The 25,792-nt window shown below is 43.8% G+C and overlaps 1 protein-coding gene and 1 long non-coding RNA gene across 3 annotated transcripts in view; one reads left to right on the forward strand and one right to left on the reverse strand.

The window, feature by feature from the left end:
* LOC136381101 (uncharacterized) overlaps positions 1 to 2,206 on the forward strand; it is a 52,863-nt gene extending 50,657 nt beyond the window's left edge. The window contains exon 2 of the long non-coding RNA XR_010747015.1: positions 1,552 to 2,206. This is a non-coding gene — a long non-coding RNA (uncharacterized lncRNA). The remainder of the gene's footprint in view (positions 1 to 1,551) is intronic.
* On the reverse strand, positions 1,898 to 22,752 carry TMEM170A (transmembrane protein 170A). 2 transcript variants are annotated; one of them, XM_066349453.1, is made up of 3 exons: positions 22,458 to 22,752; positions 5,194 to 5,295; positions 1,898 to 2,619 (listed from the first exon to the last, which is right to left on the reverse strand). In XM_066349453.1, exons 1-3 carry the CDS (start codon positions 22,588 to 22,590, stop codon positions 2,489 to 2,491), a joined length of 366 nt encoding a protein of 121 aa, XP_066205550.1. In that variant the 5' UTR covers positions 22,591 to 22,752; the 3' UTR covers positions 1,898 to 2,488. The 2 variants fall into 2 exon arrangements, with proteins under 2 accessions (XP_066205550.1, XP_066205549.1); XM_066349452.1 differs by having other exon boundaries at positions 5,125 to 5,295.
* Positions 22,753 to 25,792: the final 3,040 nt, after the last annotated feature.

Below are 25,792 nucleotides of genomic sequence, written 5' to 3' on the forward strand. Positions count from 1 at the left end.
TCTCCCCCCACTACATAAAAAAAGAAAAAAGAGGAAAAGTGGATGCATAGCTGGGGGATGGAGTGGTTGTATATGTCTCTTAAGAAAGCCAGTTGTTGGTAAAAATTCTCAAGAAACTACATATGGTAAAACAAAATGTTCAACACAAATGCCATATCTTTTCATCTGATCAACTACCCCAAAATAATTATGTATTTAAGATGAGAAATTTTTAAAAAACGAGGAATAGACATTCTTTATCATTCAAATAATTTCATCCTGAAAACATTTCAAGCTACAAGCTCAATTTATATAAAGTATATACACATATATTCACAGGAGAATGTTCACATAGTGGGATGGAGGAAACATTCAATAATTTGAAGTCACATTTTACATTTAAAATTCTTAAAAAGTAGACAATCAAAATATAGCAATCACAAATGAAATGGAAACAGAAGACACCTTTCAAAATGCATTAATTTTTGTGTCCTGGCTCTAAAAGAAAAATAATCAAACATTTAAATCATAGACCAGTATGTTCAAAATGTAGTATTCTGGGGTGGGTGCCCCCGTCACTGGCCCCCTTGTTCAATTTATGAAGTTCTGTCCAAAAGAATGTTTTAGGTGAGAACACTAAGAGGCATCCTTCAACAGAGATGATTAACATAATTTCTTATAATATAGGATACAGCACCCCAAATTTCTTAGACTGAGGGCTTACTTTTCAAAACTACAACTCCTTGAACTGAAAAACAGTCTTTAATTAAGACTTAAAATTTGCCTGAAAGAAGGATTTGAGCATTGGAGAGTAAGTCTTGTTGGGGCATTTGTAAGAATGTTTATCTGCATTCTAGCTCTACCTGCAATTTTCCACCTAGTCTGAGAACATGTCACTATAATTTTGATAGGTGGTCTAATGGCCTGTTAGTTAAAAGAAAATGTCTAGTTTATTCTTCTGATCCCTTTGTAATTTTTCTCTGACTATCCCTGGTAAATTGGTCCTCCTAGCTACTTTTAATCAGAAGCCAGAATACTTATTTCTCTAAGTGGAACAGACACGTTCAGTGTGTACATGACCTCCTGGGCTGCCAGCCATATTCTCACAATGAAAACTTTCCTTTAAGACGTCAGACTTAATTACCAGAAGCTATTTTGAAAACAGGTAACAACATTGATTGTTATTCCATACAAAATAGTTTTGGTGATAAAAATAGGGTTAGATACTTAATTTCTGCAATCCTTTCTGTTTTGAACAACACATTTTTCAGGCCTTTTGGTGAAAAGGAAAGTTAGGCAGAAGAAAAATTTAAATAGCTAAAATTGGGTTTTAAAAATTTTTTAATATTTAATTCTCTTTAAGGACATAAATTCTCTTAAAGGAAAATAAGGACACAATAGAAGGCATATCTGAAAATTAAACTTGAGGCACTTTCTGGGAGTGACACCCAATATTGTAAAAGTGGGCTGAAGACCCATCTCTAAATAACTAAGAAGACTTAAGTAGTTATTAAAACTGAGAAATCAATAACTCTAACACTAGTTTCAGCTGCACTTCTACAATTTTTCAAGAGCCAGTAAGAACCAAAGTCACTAAGGAAAGCTATAACAGAATGTTTAAAGTATTTTTTTATGTGCCTTAATGTCAACAGAGTATCCTAACCCATCTGGCTTAAAATGTTCAACTTGAGCTATTTACTAGGGTGTGTTTCCAATTAAACCAAATAAAACTGATAGAATAAAAGAGATAGGAAAAGGTGGTACTGAAATTCTGAAAAAAAAAGTCTCAATTAGCTAGCTTATTTTGATAAAATGCATAAAACAATAAATTCACATCTCTTAATATATATTAAATAATCAGAGGTCAAGATAGTTATCTGTGAAATGTCACATCGCTCAGTAGTTATCTCCTTTTAAAAAAAAAACAGTGGCATAAAAGCCACTACTTGTGTTATAGATTTATTTTCTGTTTTCTTTCACCAAATTTGTTCACAAAGCGACACTCAACCAAAACCTATTTGGCACTTACTATCAGGAAGATGTAGCAAAACAAGAGTCTGCCAAATTTTAATCAAGATTATATCAAATATCTTTTAGTACAGTACACTCTGCTCAGAAATAAACCAGTATTTTCCATAGTTTTTCTGAACTATCCAACACTGCATTTTCTCACAGAATATTCTCAATTTCAGTGCAAAGACAGCTAACGCAGAAGCACCGTTGACCTGGCATTGGGAAAAGGTGCACCTGTCAAACTGTTTAAATTAAATAGCAAAACAAAAAAACAAAATGAAACTTGATTTGTTTTGGTTGAGAACAATAGGAGTCCTAAAAGATCTTCAATTCCTGGAGCTTCACATTAAAGAAAAAGCCAAGATGCTGTTCTTCATATTCTCTTTCATCCATGTTGCTTCCATTTGAAAAAGTATGAAAACACTACATTCCATGTTGTCTTCTGTTTGAGGATTCTATAAAACTTGGGTTCGACATCATAGCATCAAGGTGTATGCTATAGAGTAGCTAAAACCCGTAAAAAGGAGACCACAACGACACAGAACGTCTGCCCAGTGCCCAAGGTGAGGGCTTCAAATGGGATCATTTGTTTTCCTGCTGCTCGGTATACACCGGCAATTGCTGCACCTGTTTAAAAATTCAAGTGTTAAAAGAAAAATCAAGATTAATATAATCAGGAAATGATAGCACTTACAACTCTACCTTAAGCAAAAATGTTCCAGGTTCTTTTACAGTAAAACTTAAATTTATAGAAATACTTTGTTTTCCCTATTCTTTTTGCTGACTAGTCAAGGCTTTAAGTATTCCTTATACGGTTTGCAAAGTACTGATATGTGCTTTAGATGTTGAAAGGTGACTCCTTAAAATGAGTCTCCTAGACATAGTGAATAAAACCATCTGGAAGTCACAACCCAAATCACAAAAACTGCAATTTCCACATGACCTGATTACAAACTCAAAAAACATCTCTTTATTCCCCGTGCATTTAACAGGCACCTAACAAATTCTTGACAATAAATGACAAAGAATCTTCTATGTGAGACTGAGCAAGAAATATTTCAGGAGAAACCATAGGGAATCCCCACTCCACATTCTACTATACTCAGAGTTCCCCTCAGGAAATGGATGGAGGAGGGAGGAGAGGGGTAGGAAAAAGGAGAGAGAAGGACTCTAAGCCTATAAAGTTGCTGTTAATTCAAAGGGTGTGAGGGGAAAAATACTCAGGGATTTCTTTCTGTTCCCTATGTCATTAATCATGTTTCTTATGTTAGTAATTACAACTCCCTAGAGACTGAGTAAACAAAACAAACACAAACATTTGTATCTACTTAGGTACCGTCTGAGTTGCTGCAAGGACTCAGCAATGTACCAAGAAAGTGAAGATTTCATTAGTTTGAACAGAACTAATCCAAAGTTCTTAGATGACCCTCTCAAATGCTCCAAACAAAATTCTCCTTGTGTGTTCATTCATTCAAATATTTATGTACTTCTATGTTTTGTAAAGTGTGATCCCTATTCTTATAGTAGACAGAATCTCGCTGGGGCCACAAGAGAGAGCACAGGCATGAAAGAGATTCTGAATGATTCAAGACATACAGTGTCTCAGTCAAATGTCTACACAGTTTATAAATGTGATAGGAAGGCATATTAACATATTTTAAGAATAATATTGCCAATATCTGATTTGGTTTTCTGTAAAACTGTGACTTTGAAATGCCCACCTCTAATGACAATGCATACACGCTGTGCTACCAGCATCTGAGAGGCACATGTTTCACTGAGCCCTTTTATAATTTAGCTCCCAAAAAAGTGGGTTGGGTAGAAAGAAGCCCAAGCAACTTGAACTGGGCCCTGAAATGGGATCTGGATGATGAAGAAGGGGAAGAAAGAAAAAAAACTTACAGAAGGAGTAGCAATATAAGAAGCGAATGGACTCTATGCATAAAATCTTAAAGGCAGAAATAAACGTGGCATTTACTGCGCAGTTACGATGTGTATTATGTTATATACTTTATATACTCCTTATTTTATTTAATCATCACACAGCATACGAGGTGGGCAGTATTATCCCTACTTCACTGATGAGCAATCTGAAACAGGTCGTCAGAGTCAGCAATCCAGGGAAACCGGTGCAGAGGGCCTCAAAAGATATTGGATAAGGCCAGTTATGGAAACTCCTTAATGCAAACAGGAGAAAACTGGCCTCCTTCCTGTGTTATCATGAAGGTTTCATCATTTACAGAACACATAGGAAAAAAGGCCACTTTGTCAATAAAACACTCCTCAAATCAAAGAGACAAAGTGAGATTCTGCTTGAAGCTCAAGGTTTAAATTTGAGGGGAAAAAGTAAAGTTACAAATTAGTAGAAACATTGTTTCCATTTTTAAGACAATATTTATGTTTAAATGTATACCTAGGAAAAAGTCTAAAAGCATATACCAAAATGCAAACTGTGGTTACTATTTAGGGATGTGGCAATGGAGGATTTTTATTTTTGCTTTCTTATACTTTTTAATTTATATAAAATACACATGTTATTTCTATTTAATTATAAGCTTTAAAAAATTTAGACTTATTCTCATTCTTGTGACATGAACAAAAGCCAAGGGAAAAAAATAGGTAAAAATAATTTATAATATGAATGCTACTCCAATTCTTATTCAGAAAGTCTTGAGAGGAAAAAATAACAAGGTGCTTTTTAAAACCAGAATTCTTGTCATTGGAATTCTTCTTCCTTCTTTAAAAGTAACCACACCCGAACGAATGGAAGTAATTCATCAACCATCTTGTAATGCTACCAGTCAAGTGACAGCTGATGAGAAAGGAGCAGCAGCTTCCAAAAAGACAAATATCCTTCTTATGCTAGGAACCTGTGTCAGAAGATGTACCTCACAAAGCTTAGCATGGCTTCCCTGAAGCCAACAAGAGAAAATCTGACTCAGGAAATCAAAGATGTTAGCCAAGTAATGGGGGACCAAAGGTGAGGGAAAAAAACAATAAATAAAAAAAAGGGACATGTGGTTAAAGACCACTCTTTTTCTTCATCCCACTCACACGTTTCTAAAATGGGTCCTGAAATTGACTGACAAGTCATAGGAAATATTTTGACTGGTATTTTAATGTCTAACATACTTGTCAAGATTCCAGCAGTAATTGGTCCCACGATGCCCATCAACAGGATGCTTACAGACATGAACCTACCATATTTGTGATGTCTGAGGGTGAAGAGGGCCAGTAGTCCAGCAGGGACATGAAAGAAGAGAGAGGACACCAGTGCCCACAGGAACACACCATACCACATCTCTGCAAGGGAAAGCAAAGAAAGGTTGCAAATCACTGCCTTTCCCGGTGCGGCCATTACAAAGGGGTGGTCGTTATACCTGGTTACTTCATTATCAGAACCATTCAGCTGCAATGTAGGTTCATCAGCCAAATATCCTAATGATGCTTTTAGAGGAACCAGCAAACTACAGCCACCACCTGTTTCTGTACGTACAGTCTTTTTTTTTCCCCCTTCCTTCTTCCCTTTCTTTTTATTTTTTTACAGAGACAGAGAGAGGGATAGACAGGGACAGACAGGAACGGAGAGATGAGAAGCATCAATCATTAGTTTTTCGTTGCGCATTGTGACTCCTTAGTTGTTCATTGATTGCTTTCTCATATGATCCTTGACTGCGGGCCTTCAGCAGACAGAGTAACTCCTTGCTCAAGTAAGCAACCTTGGGTCCAAGCTTGTGAGCTTTGCTTAAACCAGATGAGCCCGCGCTCAAGCTGGTGACCTCAGGGTCTCGAACCTGGGTCCTCCGCATCCCAGTCCAACGCTCTATCCACTGTGCCACCGCCTGGTCAGGCTGTACATACAGTCTTATTGGAACATAGCCATACCCATTTGTTTAAGTACTGTTTGTAGCTGCTTTCAAGAGACAAGAGCAGAGCTGAAATGGTGACAGGCACCACATGGCCTGCAAAGCCTACAATATTTACTGTCTGGCCCTTCACAGAAAAGTTGATCACACCCTGAATAAGCTACCTCTATCTCCAAACACTGAAAAAAAGGTTTGCCCAGATTTGAAAATGGCCCTAAATCATTCACCCCCCATAACTACAAGCCTAAGTTCATTGACAGGGTACCATGTAATCAATCCCTGTTGATCTTTCCTGCCTTTGTCATTATTGTTTCCTAAAATGGAAAACTATACAATTATATATATTCAATAATCATTTTCAAGAAGACAGTGAAGTAAATGCCAAACCACTGCCTCCTTTTAGGATATCAAAGCTCTTTGAGATATACAGTAAATAACAAGAAATAGAAATGTTTGGCTTGAAGACAAACAGTAAGTGAGAGGCAGGTTAGAGGAGGAGCTGGTTCCTATAGACAACCTCTAATTACTTAAGATGACACTAATTCAGGCAATATTAAAATATTTGATCACCAACTATATATACAAACCTATGCATGAGACACCTTGGAAAATACAAAAAAGGGAGGAGATACCATGTTGCCCTCCTGACTTTTTTTTTTTTTACAGAGACAGAGAGTCAGAGAGAGGGATAGACAGGGACAGACAGACAGGACGGAGAGAGATGAGAAGCATCAATCATCAGTTTTTGGTTGCTAAACCTTAGTTGTTCATTGATTGCTTTCTCATATGTGCCTTGACCGTGGGGCTACAGCAGACCGAGTGACCCCTTGCTCAAGCCAGTGACCTTGGGTCCAAGCTGGTGAGCTTTGCTCAAACAAAATGAGCCCATGCTCAAGCTGGCGACCTCAGAGTCTCGAACCTGGGTCTTCCGCATCCCAGTCCAATGCTCTATCCACTGCACCACCGCCTGGTCAGGCCCCTCCTGACTTTATAATTTGGTAAATGGCAGGTATAGCATATCCTCCCAGTGAGCCCACGCAGGGCTTTAGAATTCTCAGGGTAGCTCTCTCTAGCCACCATATAGGTATAGTAAAGGTGACACATTAGATAAAATCTTGTCCATCCTTGCACTAGAGGCAGGTAAATAACAGGCAATTTTAGAGATTAGTCAACAGCTTCACTCAGGGTTTCTCAATCACAGCACTATTGCCATTTGGACCAGATACCCGGTGGGTGGCTACCCTGTGCATGCTAAGATGTGGAGCAGCACTCCTAGCCTCTACACCCTCGATGCCAGGCACATTCCTCCCCAGTTGTGAAAATCAAACATTGCCAAATGCCCCCTGGAGGCAAACTACCCTAATTAAAAACTACTGGCCTGACTGAGGCAGAGGGTTTATAAGAGTTATAGTAGTTAAAGCTGCAAAGATAGATGGGGTCATGTTATGGTGAGCTATAAAGGCCAAACTAAGGAATTCAACCAATATGAACCTGACCAGGTGGTAGTGCAGTGGATAGAGTGTCCACCTGGGACACTGAGGACCCAGGTTCAAAACCCTGAGGTCCCCGGCTTGAGTGCAGGCTCACCAATTTGAGCATGGGATCACAGACATGACCCATGGTCACTGGCTTGAACCCAAGGTCACTGACTTGAGCAAGGGGTCACGGGCTCAGCTGGAGCCTCCAGGTCAAGGCACATATGAGAAAGCAATATATGAACAACTAAGGAGCTACAACTATGAGTTAATGCTTCTTAACCTCTTTCCCTTAAAAAAAAAAAAAAAAAGGAATTTAACCAATGTACCATTAAATGTTTTGGGCAGTAAAGCGTTGTCAGACATTATTCTCCAAGCCCTGTCTTACTCTCTTAGTAGGAGTACAAACTAGAAAGCTTTCTGGAGGGTAATGTGGACATTTGTATCCAACAGTCACATGTGCATACCCGCTGCTGTAGTGACTGTACTTCCAGGAATACAGCCTACAGGAGCACACATGTAGGCAAGACCAGGTAGCAAGAGGTTCGCAGCAGCACTGTCTGTAATGGCAAACACTAGATCCAGCTGCATGGGAAACTGCGACATAAGACTACTTGTAAAACACATTCTGGTGCATCCACATAATGGAACATCACACACACAAAAACGTGAGCTAGATCTTTCTGTACTGATAGGGTAAGATGCCCAAGCCACACTGGCAAGTAAAAAAACACAAGTTGCGGCCCTGACCGGTTGGCTCAGTGGTAGAGCGTCGGCCTGGCGTGCGGAAATGCCAGGTTTGATTCCCGGCCAGGGCACACAGGAGAAGCGCCCATCTGCTTCTCCACCCCTCCCCCTCTCCTTCATCTCTGTCTCTCTCTTCCCCTCCCGCAGCCGAGGCTCCATTGGAGCAAAGATGGCCCGGGCGCTGGGGATGGCTCCTTGGCCTCTGCCCCAGGCGCTAGAGTGGCTCTGGTTGCAACAGAGTGACACCCCGGAGGGGCAGAGCATCGCCCCCTGGTGGGCGTGCTGGGTGGATCCCGGTCGGGCGCATGCGGGAGTCTGTCTGACTGTCTCTCCCCGTTTCTAGCTTCAGAAAAATACAAAAAATAAAAATAAATAAAAAATACAAAAAAACCCCCACAAGTTGCAGAATAGCAGAGAGAATAAGGTCCCACTTTGTGTAAAAAACAAAACACAGCATTTACATGTAAATGCTTCTATGTACTCAGAAAAGGCTGGACATGTTTATTTAATAAATATTTATAACATGCATAGGTGCTGTTCAAAGTGCTTTACCAGTATCAACTCACGTAATCCTCTCAACAACTCTGTGACGCATGTATTATTAATATCCCCAACTCTGAGAGTGAGGAAATGGAGGCAGAGGGGGTGAAGAAATGGGCCCAAGCCCACACAGCCAGCACAAGGCAGGGCCCGGGTTCAACCTGACCCCGGAAGCAAGCCCCCATCCTCCGCGCTGCCTCTTGGTGTATACTAAGCAACGGAAAATTGTTATTTCTGGAGAGTAGAATGAGTGGGGGGAGGGTTGGTGACAATTCACTTTTCACTTTGATAAAAAACAATGAAACTTATGCTTTAAAAGGAACTGTTCAGGAAGGTTGGTCCAATTGGGGTGAACAGTTAAAGAGGAATCAACGAGGAGCATCAACGAGGAGCATCAATTGGCTTGGGGAGAAGGGAGAGTGAAAAGTGAGAAGCAGGTGGACCAGCATCTTTTCTTGAAGCTGGATTTGAGTTTTAAGTACCTACTGTGTGTAGCTTTTTTCCCCCAGATCAAATTCCTTTTTTCGTCCAGATCAATTCCTTATTCTTTTTTTTTTTTTTTTTGCACTTTTCCGAAGCTGGAAACGGGGAGAGACAGTCAGACAGACTCCCGCATGCGCCCGACCAGGATCCGCCCGACCGGGATCCACTCGGCAAGCCCACCAGGGGCGATGCTCTGCCCACCAGGGGGCGTCGCTCTGCCGCAACCAGAGCCACTCCAGCGCCTGGGGCAGAGGCCAAGGAGCCATCCCCAGTGCCCGGGCCATCCTTGCTCCAATGGAGCCTTGGCTGCGGGAGGGGAAGAGAGAGATAGAGAGGAAGGAGGGAGGGTGGAGAAGCAAATGGGCGCTTCTCCTATGTGCCCTGGCAGGGAATCGAACCCAGGTCCCCCACACGCCAGGCTGACGCTCTACCGCTGAGCCAACCAGCCAGGGCCTCTTTTCTTTTCTTTTCTTTTTTTTTACAGGGACAAAGAGAGAGTCAGAGAGAGGGATAGATAGGGACAGGCAGACAGGAACGGAGAGAGATGAGAAGCATCAATCATCAGTTTCTCATAGCAACACCTTAGTTGTTCATTGATTGCTTTCTCATATGTGCCTTGACCATGGGCCTTCAGCAGACCAAGTGACCCCTTGCTCAGGGACCTTAGGTCCGAGCTGGTGAGCTTTTTTTGCTCAACCCAGATGAGCTCGCGCTCAAGCTGGCAACCTCGGGGTCTTGAACCTGGGCCCTCTGCATCCCAGTCTGATGCTCTATTCACTGCGCCACCGCCTGGTCAGGCCAATTCCTTATTCTTGATTGAACTAACAGAGATTAGGGGTGGGAGTCACACCCCCCGAACCCCCCTTGGCATTGTCTCTGATGATTGCACTAACCTTTGCTTATTTTGAGTCAAATACAGCGTCAATTAATACCATATTCTACATATACCTAAAATAGGATGCCTAGCTCTTGTTTTGAATAAAAGGCTCTGAAGGAAAGTATACAGGGTACCCCACCTACAGCTCAACGCTTGTTAAAAATAACAAATGACTGAGAGTCTATGGCACTTTGGTTCTGGTGAAAAACTATCAGATAGCTATAAAAAGTTTCAAACAGTTTGTGAGCTTTTAGTTTTCTTTTTGCTGAACAAGATATATCTTCAGAATTGTTTTATAATAGCCTGACCAGCTGGTGGCTCAGTGGATAGAGTGTCGGTGTGGGATGCAGAGGACCTAGGTTCGAGACCCCGAGGTCGCCAGCTTGAGCGTGGGCTTATCTGGCTTGAGCAAAGCTCACCAGCTTGGACCCAAGGTCGCTGGCTCCAGCAAGGGGTTACTCGGTCTGCTGAAGGCCCGCAGTCAAGTGCCTTCAATGAACAACTAAGGTGTCGCAACGGCAACGAAAAACTGATGATTGATGCTTCTCATCTCTCTCCGTTCCTGTCTGTCTGTCCCTATCTATCCCTCTCTGACTCTCTCTCTGTCTCTGTAAAAAAATAAAATAAAAAATTGTTTTATAATACTGTTGAAACTAGTCCATTTTGTTTGATGACTTTTTGTAAATTCGGTGAAAACAAGTTAAATCATGCAATATGGACTATAAAGTGATTGAATAGTTGTGTTCCAAGCTTAAAAATTAAATATATAACATTAAAATGACTAATATACATGTACTATATAAAAAGGTATTTACTAATTACTACCCTTCCTCTCCAAAGAAAAAACCACCTTTCCAGTCAATAGTGTTGATCAGAAATTGCCAATAAGAACTGCAGGCAGGATGGCCCCGGCCAGTTGGCTCAGCGGTAGAGCGTCGGCCCGGTATGTGGAAGTCCCAGGTTCAATTCCTGGTCAGGGCACACAGAAGCGCCCATCTGCTTCTCCACCCCTCCCCCTCTCCTTTCTCTTCATCTCTCTCTTCCCCTCCCACAGCCAAGGCTCCATTGGAGCAAAGTTGGCCCTGGCTCTGAGGATGGCTCCATGGCCTCCGCCTCAGACATTGGAATGGCTCCAGTTGTAGTGGAGCAACGCCCCAGATGGGCAGAGCATCGCCCCCTGGTGGGCATGCCAGGTGGATCCTGGTTGGGCACATGCAGGAGTCTGTCTGACTGCCTCCCGCTTCTAACTTCAGGAAAAAAAAACCAAAAGAACTGCGGGCAGGATTCTGATTCCCGAAGGTTTGAGTCCTGTCCTCTTCAGAAACAAACCTACACTACTTCAGCCTCCTTTCCAGCCGCAGGCTGGGAGCTATTCTTGCTTCTGCTGCCCAGGAGACTTGCCCTCTGCTCCTCCCCAATAAAAGTGCACCCACCAGAGCTCTGGCACCCACAGATCCCTCTTGCCTGGGCAGCTTCTGCTGCACCCTAGCACACTGAGAGTAGCCTGGCCCTGCCAGCCTAAGGTCCTCTCATATGCCACCCTACCACCAGCTCATCCCCAAGCCACAGCACAGCACCATGCATTCCCTTCCAAAGTATGTAGTTAAACCCCATCTTAAACCTCATAGTCCTTACCAGCTACTCCCCTAATCACTCAGAGCCTCTGACCTCCATAACACCACCCAGTGTGCACACTAAGCTCTCTGATGGCACCAGGAATGCCACTGCCCCAAGGAAGACAAATGGGATTACAAATCTGCCTCCAAGACACACAGCAGGTGCCATGCTAACTGCTAGCTGCCACCACTGACCTGACAGTGCTCCTTTGCCCTACTGGAGCTCCCCAAATTTTAGAGATAAGCACTGCTCTCTGCAGTGACTCAAGGCACTGCTGGCACCTGGCTTCTTATTGGCTGCCACACAATCATTGGGGCAGTAAACTTGGAGTGAGGCTTTGATCTGCCAGAGAAACACTAAGTTAACTTCCATAAAAGTGGGTTTGGGCCTGACTAGTAGATAGAGCATCGACCTGGGATGCTAAGGTTGCGTTGGAAATTGTGAGGTCGCCAGCTTGAACACAGGCTCACCAGCTTGAGCGCAGTGTGGCTGGCTTGAACATTCTCTCTCTCTCTCTCACTGCCATGTGAGGACATGGTGAGAAGGCAGGCCAAAAGGGCCCTCATCACCACACAACCATATGGGCATTCTGATCCTGGACTTGCAGCCACCAAACCTGTGAGAAAATAAATGTCTGTTACTTAAGCCACTCAGTCATGGTATTGTGTAACTGCAGCCTGAGCAGACCAGGACACCAACACTCAGCTGGTGCCACATCTGGGGACACCAACATTCACCTGGTGCCACATCTGGAGCACAGGCCCTGCTCAAGGGGATCTGCTAGGCTACCACCCCACACCTCCATTTTCCTAAAAGCTGAAGGGCTTTTGGCAAACAAGGTCTGGCATAGCAGGTCAGCACCTCCGAGTTTCTGAGAAGGGTAAGCACACTGCACCCTCCTACAACCCTGAGCTACAGCCACTAGCTACCTTAGTGCCTGCATATTTTATATAGTGTCACTTAAATCGCTTTATGTAGAAAAAAAGGCTTCTTTATATTAGATGAGTAGTATACTTAAGGAAACACTTTTCAGATGGATGAGTTTATTATAGAACTCTAATAACAAAGGCAAACCTCAATCAATAAAATACTTAAAAAAAAACTAAGTCATTTCCCTTTAATCTACTGCACCTTAATTTGCTATTTAATAGCTATTTATTGATTATCATAATAGTACTTTTTATTTCCCTTGTTCAATGCTGTTGGGAAAACAGCTGTTAGGCTTGCTCACTGGTTTACTGGCTGCAAGCACTTTGCTTGCTCAGTGCATGAGCAGGTGGCAGCGCCCCACGTGTATCTATGCAAGGCTATGGGTGCTTGCGCTCAGTGTGGACTGCGGATGGCGGATTGCCTGTCCGCTAACGTGAAGGGCCATTTTGCTGTTCAATTGCCTGAGAGCGGTTTTCCCTGCTTGCTCGTCCACTTGAGAGACTCTCTAGAACAGGAACAGCCCAACGCTTTCTGGCTCTGCAGTTTCTCTACTGTCTGCCCGAATCCAATGTGGACCTGCCTGGCCTTGGCCACCAGCATTACAAATACAGTATCACAAATCTCTGTCTTCATATCTCACAGTATTTCCTTGTTCACTGTTTCAAACCAAGTACATCATCATCAGCTTTGTTTATTTTGGTAGCTAATGTCACATCACTTCCCAATGTTGAAGTATAAATCAAAAAAGTAATCTGTAATAAAAGATAATAAGAGGAACTCAGGTTAAGCACTAGTGGACAGAATGGGCCTCAAAGATGTCCACATATCCCCCCAGAGCCTGTGGGTGTGTGGCAAAGGGAGTCGGCAGGTGTTATTAGAATAAGCATCTTGAGAGACTCTCCTGGATTTTCCAAGTAGGCCTAATGTAAACAGAAGGGCCCTTCTAAGAGTGAGGTAGGAGGGTCAGAGTCAGAGAGATTTGAAGATGCTATGGTTTTAAAAGGGAGGAAGAGGCCAAGAACCAAGAAATGCAGGTGACCTCTAGAAGCTGGAAAAGGCAAGACACCAATTCTTCCCAGGGCCTCCGGAAGGAACACAGCACTGCTGACCTCGTTTGGGCTTCTGACTTCCAGACTGTAAGATGATAAATAGTGGTGTGTTTAAGATACTAAAACTGTAGTAAGCTGTTACTAACTGTGGCAACAACATTAAGAGTTCATTCCTTCAATAAATATTTATTTAGCCCACTCCATATACCAAGCACTTCAGCAAAAACAGGAGAAGACAGAGAATCCTGCCCACAAGAAACGAATTATCTTTTAAAATCTATTTCTCAGAAGGACATTTCAGTTAAAGAAAAAAGTCACATAGATTACAGAATCCTCCAATTGAGTTCTATATTAATAACAAGGGTTTGTAATGGCTGGTTCCCTAGCCCTCTAATGGCTACAGCTGAGTCACCTAAATTCCAAGCAAGACCTCAAGGTCAACCCAACCCCAACCAGCAGAAATGGAAGAAGCCCACGCCAAGTGGGCGGCGAGGCTCAGCACTCAGCCATTCTTTCAGCGGGCCCCACTCTACCTTATGTTCCAGGTCAAACAACTGTATGAACACAGCCAGTTCCTCTGCAGCCGAGGTTCAAAGAAAGTAGACCACATCGATCTTCCTGGCAGCTGCAGTCCTACCCTGTCCTGCAGCTCAGTGCTGCAGTCTTGATTCTAACTGCCCCAAAGCCTGCATCTCGCCACACTGCCCACTGTGAGGTCCCTCTCTCACCTGAATCCCACCTACCTGCCAGGGATTCCCTTGTAAAGTAAGAAATACATATATGTTGGTCTCCACCCCTGCTTCTTGACACAGAACTTCTAAAACCCTTGTAAACAGGGGTGCTATGAAAATCTTTTGTTCTAATATTTAGTCTTTGACCCTGGTTCCTGACAGAGCTCCTAAATGCCTTAAAATCTTCAGAATCGGGCCCTGGCCAGTTGGCTCAGTGGTAGAGCGTCGGCCTGGCGTGCAGGAGTCCCGGGTTCGATTCCCGGCCGGGGCACACAGAAGAAGTGCCCATCTGCTTCTCCACCCCTCCCCCTCTCCTTCCCCTCTGTCTCTCTCTTCTCCTCCCACAGCCAAGGCTCCATTGGAGCAAAGTTGGCCCGGGCGCTGAGGATGGCTCCGTGGCCTCTACCTCAGGCGCTAGAATGGCTCTGGTTGCAACAGAGAAACGCCCCAGATAGGCGGAGCATCGCCCCCTGGTGGGCATGCCAGGTGGATCCCGGTTGGGCACATGTGGGAGTCTGTCTGACTGCCTCCCCGTTTCCAACTTCAGAAAAATACAAAAAAAAAATCTTCAGAATCATCTTTTGTTCTCCCAGGGTGACTCTTGGTGGTCTCCTGGATGAGGGCCTGGTCACCAGAAAGCCAACATGATAAGCTTGGAACTGGCAGCACCTCCCTGTTCTCTGGAGAAGGGAGAGGGGCTAAAAGTGGAGTTAATAATCAATCATGCGTATGTGATGAAGCTTCCATAAAAATACCAAAGTACAAGTAACCAATGTCACCCCAATAAATTCAATAAAATAAAATAACAATAAAAATTCTCTTGAGACTTCCTCTTTGACCTCTATTGTTCTCAAATGGTTGGAGATTTTCTCATCTTTTTTTTTTTTTTTAATTGACATCTAGTTTGATTCCTTTCTGGTCAGAGAACACACTCTGTATGGAAAAAAAAATTACAGACTAAGGAAAGAATGGGAAGAATGAAAAAGATTAAATAATTGGGTCCAAAGGACATACAAAAACTGTAATGTTCTCTTTAGGCTTTGTATTCATGGAATTAGACACATCCACATTGTAAAAGGTATATGGTGCTGAAAAAGATGTGGTGTGCTGTGAAAATCATTGAAGGAAGCATAAAAAATGTGTCCATCCAAATGGATGAACTCCACAGACATTAATGCAAATACAAGAATGTATCCTATGATTCCGTTTAAGCAAATTACCAAAATGGACAATGTCAACTTACTCTATTCAAAGTCAGGATAACAGTTGCCCCATTACAGAGAGATAAGGAACAAAAGGGACAAAAGTTCTGTGCTGGTGATATTCTGTTTCTTGATCTCGGTTCTGGTTACACGGATTTGTTCTGTTTATGAAATTTCAGCACGTTAAACATAAACAGGTACTTTGTAAGTATAACATTCTTCATTTTTAAAAGGGAAGCCTTCTGTTGACTACGAAGTTCTTTTCCTCCTTCCCAAAATAAGAGGAGAGTTATTTCTCATTTCTCAATTTCAGAGTGTTATAGAGAACCATTATCCCAATGGTGGCCTTGCAGGGAGTTCACGGTTGAAGTTCACGTTGAAGCTCTTGGGATCGCCTTCTGGAGAAAAGGCCCAGCAATACCTCTTCCTCCCTTCGTCTCTTCTTGCAGGTTATAACACCTTATTAGTTGAGACAACACCGGGGCAGAAGTTATTGCTCTGAAAGGTGAGACCACTAGAGAATCACAGTTTCTGATGATCCCTCCCTCTTATTAATAAATTTTTTCTCGATCACCCTTGTGCACATTAGGGTTGTAACACAGGAATAGTTCTAGCATATGTCATCAAATCAAGGCTTGACTGGATCAGCCTTCAACCAAGTCTAGGTTTGACTAGCTTGGTCTTCAATCAAATCAAGGGTTAATAGATTGGCCTTCAATCAAATCAATAGTTGATCAGATCTAAGCCCTTAACCTATGGGATCTGAGGTTAACTCAAGGTAGACAGTGTCAGAACTGAACTGAATTGTAGGACAACCAACTGATGTCACAGAATTATCTGATGTATAGAAAACCTACACATCTGGTGTCAGAAATGCTGTGAGTGTGGTAACAGTGTGAGAGTAAAGGAAAACAGTGAGTTTTTTCTAGATACTCCTCCACTCCTACCTAACGATGACTTGCCCACCGGAACTACCATCTGCCACCTCTCTCCCAACACTGCTGACGGACTGCCCTCTCACCCCTGATTTCTGAGTGAGCCCCTGGCTTGCCTCACCCCAATGGTCTTGGTCCTAGCATAGCTAGATCTTGTCTGTCCTGATGTGGCCTTCCATCTATTCTCTACACAAAGGCAGAAAGTCAGTGATAATGGGAACGAGGCTTCTTGTTGAGGTGATGAAAATATTCTCAAGTTCCTTGCAATATTGGTTGCAAAGGAACCAAATGGATGGTTGCAAACTCTGCAAATATGCTAAAAATCATTGAATTGTACACTTAAAAAAACAAACAAACAGTAAGTCAGATCACCCCTCCTCTGCTCAAAACCCTTCAATAATGATCCCCTCCCCATCCTGCCTTGCCCACACTGTTCCATCCTTTGAGTTGGTCCCCTTTATGTTTCCTTCTTTTTTTTTTTTTTTTTACAGAGACAGAGAGAGTCAGAGAGAGGGATAGACAGGGACAGACAGGAACGGAGAAAGATGAGAAGCATCAATCATTAGTTTTTTGTTGCAACACCTTAGTTGTTCATTGATTGCTTTCTCATATGTGCCTTGACCACGGTCCTTCAGCAGACCGAGTAACCCCTTGCTCGAGCCAGCGACCTTGGGTCCAAGCTGCTGAGCTTTTGCTCAAACCAGATGAACCTGCACTCAAGCTGGTGACCTCGGGGTCTTGAACCTGGGTCCTCCACATCCCAGTCCAACGCTCTATCCACTGCGCCACCGCCTGGTCAGGCAGTCCCCTTTATGTTTCTTAAGCAAGCTCCTGTCCCAGGGCCTTTGAACCTGTGGCTCCCCCACCCAGAATACTCTGTTCCCAACAGCTATGGGGCTCACTCCTAACTTACTTCACATTTCAGTTCCAATGACATCATGATAAAGAGCTTCCTACCCTATGTAAAATAACATTCCACCTGGTCATAAAGAGCCACCACTTACTATTCCCCCACCCAGCCTCACATTCACCACCAGCTGTTCCTTTCCACCCTTTTGAATTTTGTTTATTTTCTCTTTCTCCCCATTGTAATGAAAGCTCCTTTGTTAAGTACTGTATCTTACTTGGTGCCTAGAAAACAACAGGTATGTATGCCTGACCCATGGAGGTGCAGTGGATAGAACATCAACCTGGGATGCTGAGGCCCCAGGTTCAAAATCCCAAGGTCTCCAGCTTGAGCACAGGACCATCAACATGATCCCAAACTGTTAGCTTGAGCAAGAGGTCACTGGCTTGGCTGGAAACCCCACCTCCACCCCCAGTCAAGGCATGTATGAGAAGCAATCAATGAACAACTTAAGTGATGCATCTATGAGTTGATGTTTTTCATCTCTCTCACTAAAAAAAAAAGGTATGCTATAGGCACTGAGTAAATATTTGTTGAGTGAATGAATAAGTAACTGGAATAAGTGTGACCCCATTCTTTTTATTTTTATTTTCATTTATTGATTTTAGAGAGAGACAGAGAAACATCAATTTGTTGTTCCACTTATTTATGCGTTCATTGGTGGATTCTTGTGTGTGTCCGCACTGGAGATTGAACCTGCAACCTTGGCATAACAAGACCAGGGCTATGTGACCCATTCTTTATTATTTTTTAAAATTTTATTTATTGATTTTCAGAGACAGAGAGAGAGAGAAAGGCCCGGAGGCTGGATGAGTGGGTAGAGTGGGAAGCATCAACCCACGGCTGATTCTCACATGTGCCTTAACCAGGCAAGCCTAGGGTCCCAAACCAGCGACCTCAGCACCCCAGGTCAATGCTCCATCCACTGCGCCACCACAAGTCAGGTAGTGTGACCCATTCTTGATTCCAGAAACCACACAACCAAACATTAGTAGGTTTTAGTTTAACTATCAAAAGATACACTTTGACATTGATTTTAATCAAATTCATACCTTCAGAATATTAATGGCATTCCTGATACAAAAAAAAAGATTTGCCTTTCTTGGCATTCAGATTTGTTACAAATGACAACAAGCAACCCTGGCCAGATAGCTTGGTTGGTTACAGCAGTGTCCTGAGGCGCAAAGGCTCCTGGTTTGATCCCCTGGCAGAGCACATATAGGAACAGATGTTCCTGTCTCTTTCCTGCTCACTCCATTCCCCTCTCTAAAATCAGTAAGATGAATATATTTTTAAAAATGACAACAACAGCCTGACCAGGCGGTGACGCAGTGGATAGAGCATCAGACTGGGATGCGGAGGACCCAGGTTCGAGACCCCGAGGTCACCAGCTTGAGCGCGGGCTCATCTGGTTTGAGCAAAGCTCACCAGCTTGAGCCCAAGGTCGCTGGCTTGAGCAAGGGGTTACTCGGTCTGCTGAAGGACCGTGGTCAAGGCACATATGAGAAAGCAATCAATGAACAACTAAGGTGTTGCAATGAAAAACTGATGATTGATGCTTCTCATCTCTCGCCGTTCCTGTCTGTCTGTCTCTATCCCTCTCTCTGACTCTGTATAAAAATTTAAAAATCAAAATAAATAAAAAATTTAAAAATGACAACAGAAGAAATCTGTACAACTTGGAATAAGGAAGGCTAAGCAAAAATCTAAATGGCTAAATTGCAAATGCTGGTTCAAAAAGAAATCAATTCAAAGCTTCCTAATAGTGATAAACCACAGAATATTTCAGAGCAGTGATTTTGCCATACTGAGTTAGCATAAAATACAATTAACCTTTTCAGTGGGGCCAAAATAGAAACTACTCCAGATTCAGGTCAATGAATGAAATTCACTGTCAGCAGGATCAAACTTCATGTGCCTATTGTATCCATCCTTCCAAAGATGAGACATAGCAAGGAAGTTAAATGTTTACTCATTACATTCTAATCAACTTGAGATACAGGACATCTCATGCACATTTATACCCCCAGCCCAGAGCCTGCACTTTGCCAAATGTGTACAAGTAACTTTGCTTTTCAAAAGTTCACATCCTGCCCCTTGACTTTTACCAAAGACCTACGTTATACTGTTTTCACTAACCAAAAGACATCCAAAGAAGATTTTCACTTTTACAAAAAAAAGGCGAAAAGCAAAAATCATGTTCAGCGTTTATTTCAGCGAGCTATTATTACAGGTAGCACACGCCCCAGACAGCGAGTGGCAGCACCAGTCCCCTTCCCCAGGAACTCCCCTCAGCAGCAAACCCCCACAGCTTCGAACAGCCTGTGAGCATCTGTACTTTATCTTGATTTATTTTGTGCAAACGTTAGCAAAGCCTGTCCTAAGATGATTGCTTCTTCACTTTATGCCATTTTGGCTTAGGCAAGATTTCACAGGAACTCTCTTTTGGATAGCAGGGGAAACCAGTATTGCTGAATAAATGATCACTGGTGATCAACACCTTCAATTATATCTCCATAGAAATACCATAAACTCAAGTACATCGTGGTTTAGTATTTTCAAAACAATTTCTGAAAGCAAACAACTACCATAGTTACAGATTCTCTACTACTATGAGGTAATGTTAAAAGTATCGTCCCACCTTGGCCATGTAGCTCAATTGGTTAGAGATTCTTCCAGATATGCCAAGATTGTGTGTTCAATCCCTAGTCAGGGCACATTCAAGAATCAACCAATGAATGCACAAATAATTGGAACAGCAAGGTCAATGCTTCTCTCTCTCTCCCTTCTTCTCTCTCTCTCTAAAATGAATTTAAAACATTTTTAAAGGAAAAAAAACTACAAATGAGCCTGACCAGGTGGTGGCGCAGTGGATAGAGCGTCGAACTGGGACACAGAGGACCCAGGTTCGAGACCCCGAGGTCGCCAGCTTGAACACGGGCTCATCTGGTTTGAGCAAAAAGCCCACCAGCTTGAATCCAAGGTCGCTAGCTCCAGCAAGGAGGTTACTCAGTCTGCTGAAGGCCCGCAGTCAAGGCACATATGAGAAAGCAATCAATGAACAACTAAGGTGTTGCAACACGCAATGAAAAACTAATGATTGATGCTTCTCATCTCTCTCTGTTCCTGTCTGTCTGTCCCTGTCTATCCCTCTCTCTGACTCACTCTCTGTAAAAAAAAAATAAATAAATTTTAAAAAATTAAAAAAATAAAAAACAACAAAAAACTACAAATGATATTCTTTGAACAACTGGGGAACTTTAAATAAGGTCCATACATTAGATAATATTCTATCAATGTTAAACTTCTTAGGTGTGATATAGTGCTTTGCTACAACATAAAATGTCCTTGTTTTAAAAGATCTATGCTAGGCACTCAGACTAGCCCAGTTTGCTGGCTTGTGTCTTGTGCCAAGTTATTAAGCTTTGCTTAATAAACTGCTCACTGCTTAAATGCTGGGAAAAAAGAAAAAAGATCCATGCTAGCTTTGGCCTCTTGCTTGGTTAGAAAGAACACAATCCCCATACGCCAAGTCTGCAGGTTTGATCCCAGGTCAGGGCACATAAAAGAATCACCTAATGAATGCATAAGTAAGTGGAACAAGAAATCTATGTCTGTCTCACTCCATTCCTGCTAAAATCAATTAAAATAAAAAAATCCATGCCATCAGTTCTGTAACTTCCTTTCAAATAGCTCTACAGAAAGTAAAAATATTATGTGTATACATATACATACAAAGCAAAAGAATCTGAATATCAAACCTAAAGAAAGGGTATAACGGTACTTATTATACTATCATTTCAATTTTCAGTAGGCTTGAAAATTCTCAAAATAAAGAGTTGGGGGAAAAATAAGAAAACAAAACCAAACTAATCTGGTCCAGAAGTTGCCTCCAGACTGCATAAACATTTCGGTTTTTGCACAGCGTCTCCAGAATGTCATAGTATCACTGTCAATGTGAATTTAGGCCCGTCTGAAAAAAGGTGAATGGCCAGATTATCATTTTGGTCCTGATTTCAAGCTAACATTTGCATCTGCTCCATTACCAGCTATTTCACAAACCTGTCTGGGAAAATACCAGACAGGTAATACACAGCAAGTCCCGGGTGTCCACTGAATGGCGCCTGGCAGTCGCTGCCCAGTGGACGAAAAAAAATCAGATGCCTTGTTTATAACTGCAGGCAGTAATCCAATCCTGCCTCGTTTGCAGGTCGGTCTCAGGCCCCTTCTCGCTTTGTTTACTAAATCAAGGTATCAGCTTAGCTGGAGAGGACAGTGTTCTATCTTGTTGCCTTTAAAGGTCCAAAACACATTAATTAACTGTGCCCTCCCTTTCATTAGCCGTCCCAAGTAATTTCTCCTCTCGGCTTTTGGAGCACGATGGTTTTCTACCTTCTACTGGACTATGGATTTGAAAAACCCGTCTATCAGGCCCAGCAGAAAAGCTCCAATGGGGGCAAGAAGAACGAAAAAGAAGTCGTGCCAAATCGCCAACGCGTGAGCGTGAGACTCGGCAACAAGTCTCGGAAAGTGATTCCTAGAAAGAGAAGCTAGTCAAGTGGGTGGATTCGGAATGAGCAGACAACCTCCCGGAGAAGAGGGGATGGACTAGGCTAGAAACAAAGAGAGTGTGAGTTCCGACCACCCCGCGGCCCGGCCGGGACGACTCGGCGTCCGGCTGCGAAGGCCGCGAGGCCGGCGCGGACGAGAAGGGCCCCGCGCAGACGGCGCCCAACACAAGGCGGGGACGATCTCCTCCAGGGCTCCGTCGAGTTTCAGCCTGACACTTACTAGCGCGTTTGGAAACTCCAAAGGGCAAGACCAGTTCGGGCGGAGACGGAGCTCCCTTCATTGACCGGTACGCCCGCAGCCGCTGCCTCCCACCCCGTCCCCAGCGCGCCGATGAGGTGGCCGCGTCTAAGGGGCCGGCCAGGAAGCGATGGGGGAAGGGGCGAGAGCTCCCAGCTCTCGGCCGAGGGAGCGGGACACTCCTTAGAGGAGGAAACGATGGAGGACGGAGGGCCCCAGCTTGCACTCGGGGAAAAAGGAGCCCCACCGTCGGGCAGCCGCGGCGGGGAGCGCAGAGCGCAGGCGCGGGGCCGGTACCTGGGAAGGAGCAGAGAGAAGTGGAGTTGGGGCACAGAGTCCCGTTGCCCACTCGCGGCACGAGCTTCAGGCTGAGGATCTGCTGCAGGAGCCCGGCCGACGCCCCGCTGCCGCCGCTCCCCTCGTGCTCCATCCCGCCGCCATTCACCGCAGAGAGATGAAGGAGAGCGCCGGAAGCGTTGCCGTGGCTCGCTCTCACTTTACAGCCCGCTCTGTTCTCGGTACTTCCACCGCCTCAGCTTCACCTTCGGCCCGGGCCCTCTTCCTCCTACCTCAACGGCGCTGTCAAGTGATGGTCCCTTCCTCCAATTAGAGCGCGGCCAGGTGGCAGGGGCGGGGCAAGAATTGTTCCCGCCCTTCACGTTGCGTACAGCTCACCGAGCCACAGCACCCACGGAATACGCCCCCTACTGGTAAGGTCTTTCCTGCTCCAGTAGGGCCTGCTCCGCTCTGCCCTTCTCTTCAGCGCCACCTATAAGAAAGCAGGGGAATTGCATACGCCCTACCGACCAAGATGTAGATTTAAGACAGATCTGGCGGTGAGGATAAGATAGTTCAGCAACCAAGTGAAGGAAGCTGGAAGACAATGCAGCAATACTACAGTATTTGGAAGGGAAATTAGTTTTTGAAAGATTAATTTACTTTAAATTTAAAGGCACTGTGTAGAAAACACAATATTTTCTACTTAATTCAAGATTATTAGCAAGATTGTTCATTAGAATTTCCTCTTCAAAAAAAGCCTTTGTTTTGGGAACTTTTAAATGCCATTTCCCTAACCCTACAACTAGGATTTAAAATCAAATCAAGAAACTTTTCTAAAACAAAAATAGTAAGTATAAGAAGAGTCATGAAATATTTAACAATGATGGTTTTGGTATATTTCCCAGACTAGCAGAATGTATAAGAAGTGGAAGAAACCAATTAGTTTAAGGTAATATAATAGTCAATCATGTATCACATTAGGAAATGTTATTAGGAAATAAACAAATATAAATATTATCTTAACTAGTCTAAATCTTGAATTTATAATTCTATCCCCAGTCAAATTGTGAATTGAAAGATTGAAAAAAAAAGACAGACTATTATAGGCCCTGGCAGGTTGGCTCAGTGGTAGAGCGTCGGCCTGGCGTGCAGAAGTCCCAGGTTTGATTCCCGGCCAGGGCACACAGGAGAAGCGCCCATCTGCTTCTCCACCCCTCCCCCTCACCTTCCTCTTGTCTCTCTCTTCCCCTCCCGCAGCCAAGGCTCCACTGGAGCAAAGATAGTCCGGGCGCTGGGGATGGCTCCATGGCCTCTGCCTCAGGCGCTAGAGTGGCTCTGGTCGGAACAGAGTGACGCCCCGGATGGGCAGAGCATTTCCCCCTGGTGGGCGTGCCGGGTGGATCCCAGTCAGGCGCATGTGGGAGTCTGTCTGACTGCCTCCCCATTTCCAACTTCAGAAAAAAAAAAAAAGCAGGAAAAAAACTGGAAAGCAATAAACTCCAAGAAAAACACCAAACCTGCAAGAAAATTATAAAGTAACCAAACATAAAGCAACCAAAAAGTAGGTTTTGGCTTGCTTTAGAAATATAACCCCGCCCTGGCCGGTTGGCTCAGCGGTCGAGTGTCGGCCTGGCGTGTGGGGGACCCGGGTTCGATTCCCGGCCAGGGCACATAGGAGAAGCGCCCATTTGCTTCTCCACCCCCACCCCCTCCTTCCTCTCTGTCTCTCTCTTCCCTTCCCGCAGCCAAGGCTCCATTGGAGCAAAGATGGCCCGGGCGCTGGGGATGGCTCCTTGGCCTCTGCCCCAGGCACTAGAGTGGCTCTGGTCATGGCAGAGCGACGCCCCGGAGGGGCAGAGCATCGCCCCCTGGTGGGCAGAGCGTTGCCCCTGGTGGGCGTGCCGGGTGGATCCCGGTCGGGCGCATGCAGGAGTCTGTCTGACTGTCTCTCCCCGTTTCCAGCTTCAGAAAAGTACAAAAAAAAAAAAAAAAAAAAAAAAAAAAAAAAAAAAAAAAGAAATACAACCCCTACTTGTTTCACTTATAGTGAAATGCAGAACTACAAAACTTTTAGAAAATAATGTTCAATATCTTTGTTTCAGGATAGTGAAGGAGTTCTGAAACTAGATTCAAAAGGCAAAGACCAGGTGCTGGCTGGTTGGCTCAGTGGATAGAGCATCGGCACAGCATGCAGATGTCCCTGGTTTGATCCCCAGTCAGGCCACACAGGAAAAGCGACCATCTGTTTCTCTTCCTGTCCCTCTCCCTCTTCTCTCTCTCCTCACCTCTCACAGCCAGTGGCTCAATTGGTTCAAGCTTCTGCCCAGGCACTAAGGATAGCTCTGTTGGTCCAAGTGTTGGCCTTAGGCACTGAGGGATAGCCCCGTTGATTTGAGCATAGGACCCAGACAGGGGTTGCCAGATGGATCCCAGTGGGGGTGCATGCAGAAGTCTGTCTCTCTATCTCCCTTCCTGTCACTAAAAAAAAGAAAAGGACTGATAATCTTAACTAGTCTAAATCAAGAACTTCTGTTATTTGAAAATTACCATAAAGGTGAAAATCAAGTTATAAAATGGAAGAATATATCTGCAATACATATAACTGATAAAGGAGTATTATTCAGAATATATAAAGCACTCCTAAAAAATCAATAGGAAAATAACAGAGACAAAAGACCTGAATAGGTACTTCATCAAAGAAATAACACAGCCTGACCAGGAGGTGGCGCAGTGGATAGAGCATCGGACTGGGATGCAGAGGACCCAGGTTCGAGACCCCAAGGTCGCCAGCTTGAGCACGGGCTCATCTGGTTTGAGTAAAGCTCACCAGCTCGAACCCAAAGTCGCTGGCTCGAGCAAGGGGTTACTCCATCTGCTGAAGGCCCACGGTCAAGGCACATATGAGAAGGCAATCAATGAACAACTAAGGTGTCGCAACAAAAAACTGATAATTGATGCTTCTCATCTCTCTCCTTTCCTGTCTGTCCCTGTCTATCCCTCTCGCTGACCTTCTCTCTGTCTCTGTAAAAAAAAAAAAAAAAATTAAAAAAAGAAATAACACAAAGAGCCAACAAAACCCGGAAAAGATGCTTAACCTCATTATTAATCAGTGAAATTACAGTAAGATACCATCTGTCAACTATCCAATAGCTAAAAGATTTAAAAGTCTGAGAATGCTAATAGTTGGTGAGGCTGTAGAAAAACTGAAACTCTGGAGGTATAAGTTGATATAACCATTTGGGAATAATGTTGAATAAAGATGCTAATCATTCAGCAATTTCAGTCCCAGGTGAATATCATATAGCATTTGTACCAGGACATACATACAAAATTATCCCTAGTAGCACTGTCAC

The sequence above is a fragment of the Saccopteryx leptura genome, chromosome 9, assembly GCF_036850995.1.
Source record: "Saccopteryx leptura isolate mSacLep1 chromosome 9, mSacLep1_pri_phased_curated, whole genome shotgun sequence".
NCBI lineage: Eukaryota > Metazoa > Chordata > Mammalia > Chiroptera > Emballonuridae > Saccopteryx > Saccopteryx leptura.

Excerpts from the sequence above, each read along its gene's own strand:
- TMEM170A (XM_066349452.1), bottom strand. The coding sequence starts at position 22,590 with ATGGAGCACGAGGGGAGCGGCGGCAGCGGGGCGTCGGCCGGGCTCCTG. Across the intron at positions 5,296-22,457 it reads TTCTCTCTGCTCCTTCCCAG|AGATGTGGTATGGTGTGTTC; the intron begins GTACCGGCCCCG and ends TTTCCCTTGCAG. Across the intron at positions 2,620-5,124 it reads TACTGCTGGAATCTTGACAA|GTGCAGCAATTGCCGGTGTA; the intron begins GTATGTTAGACA and ends ATTTTTAAACAG.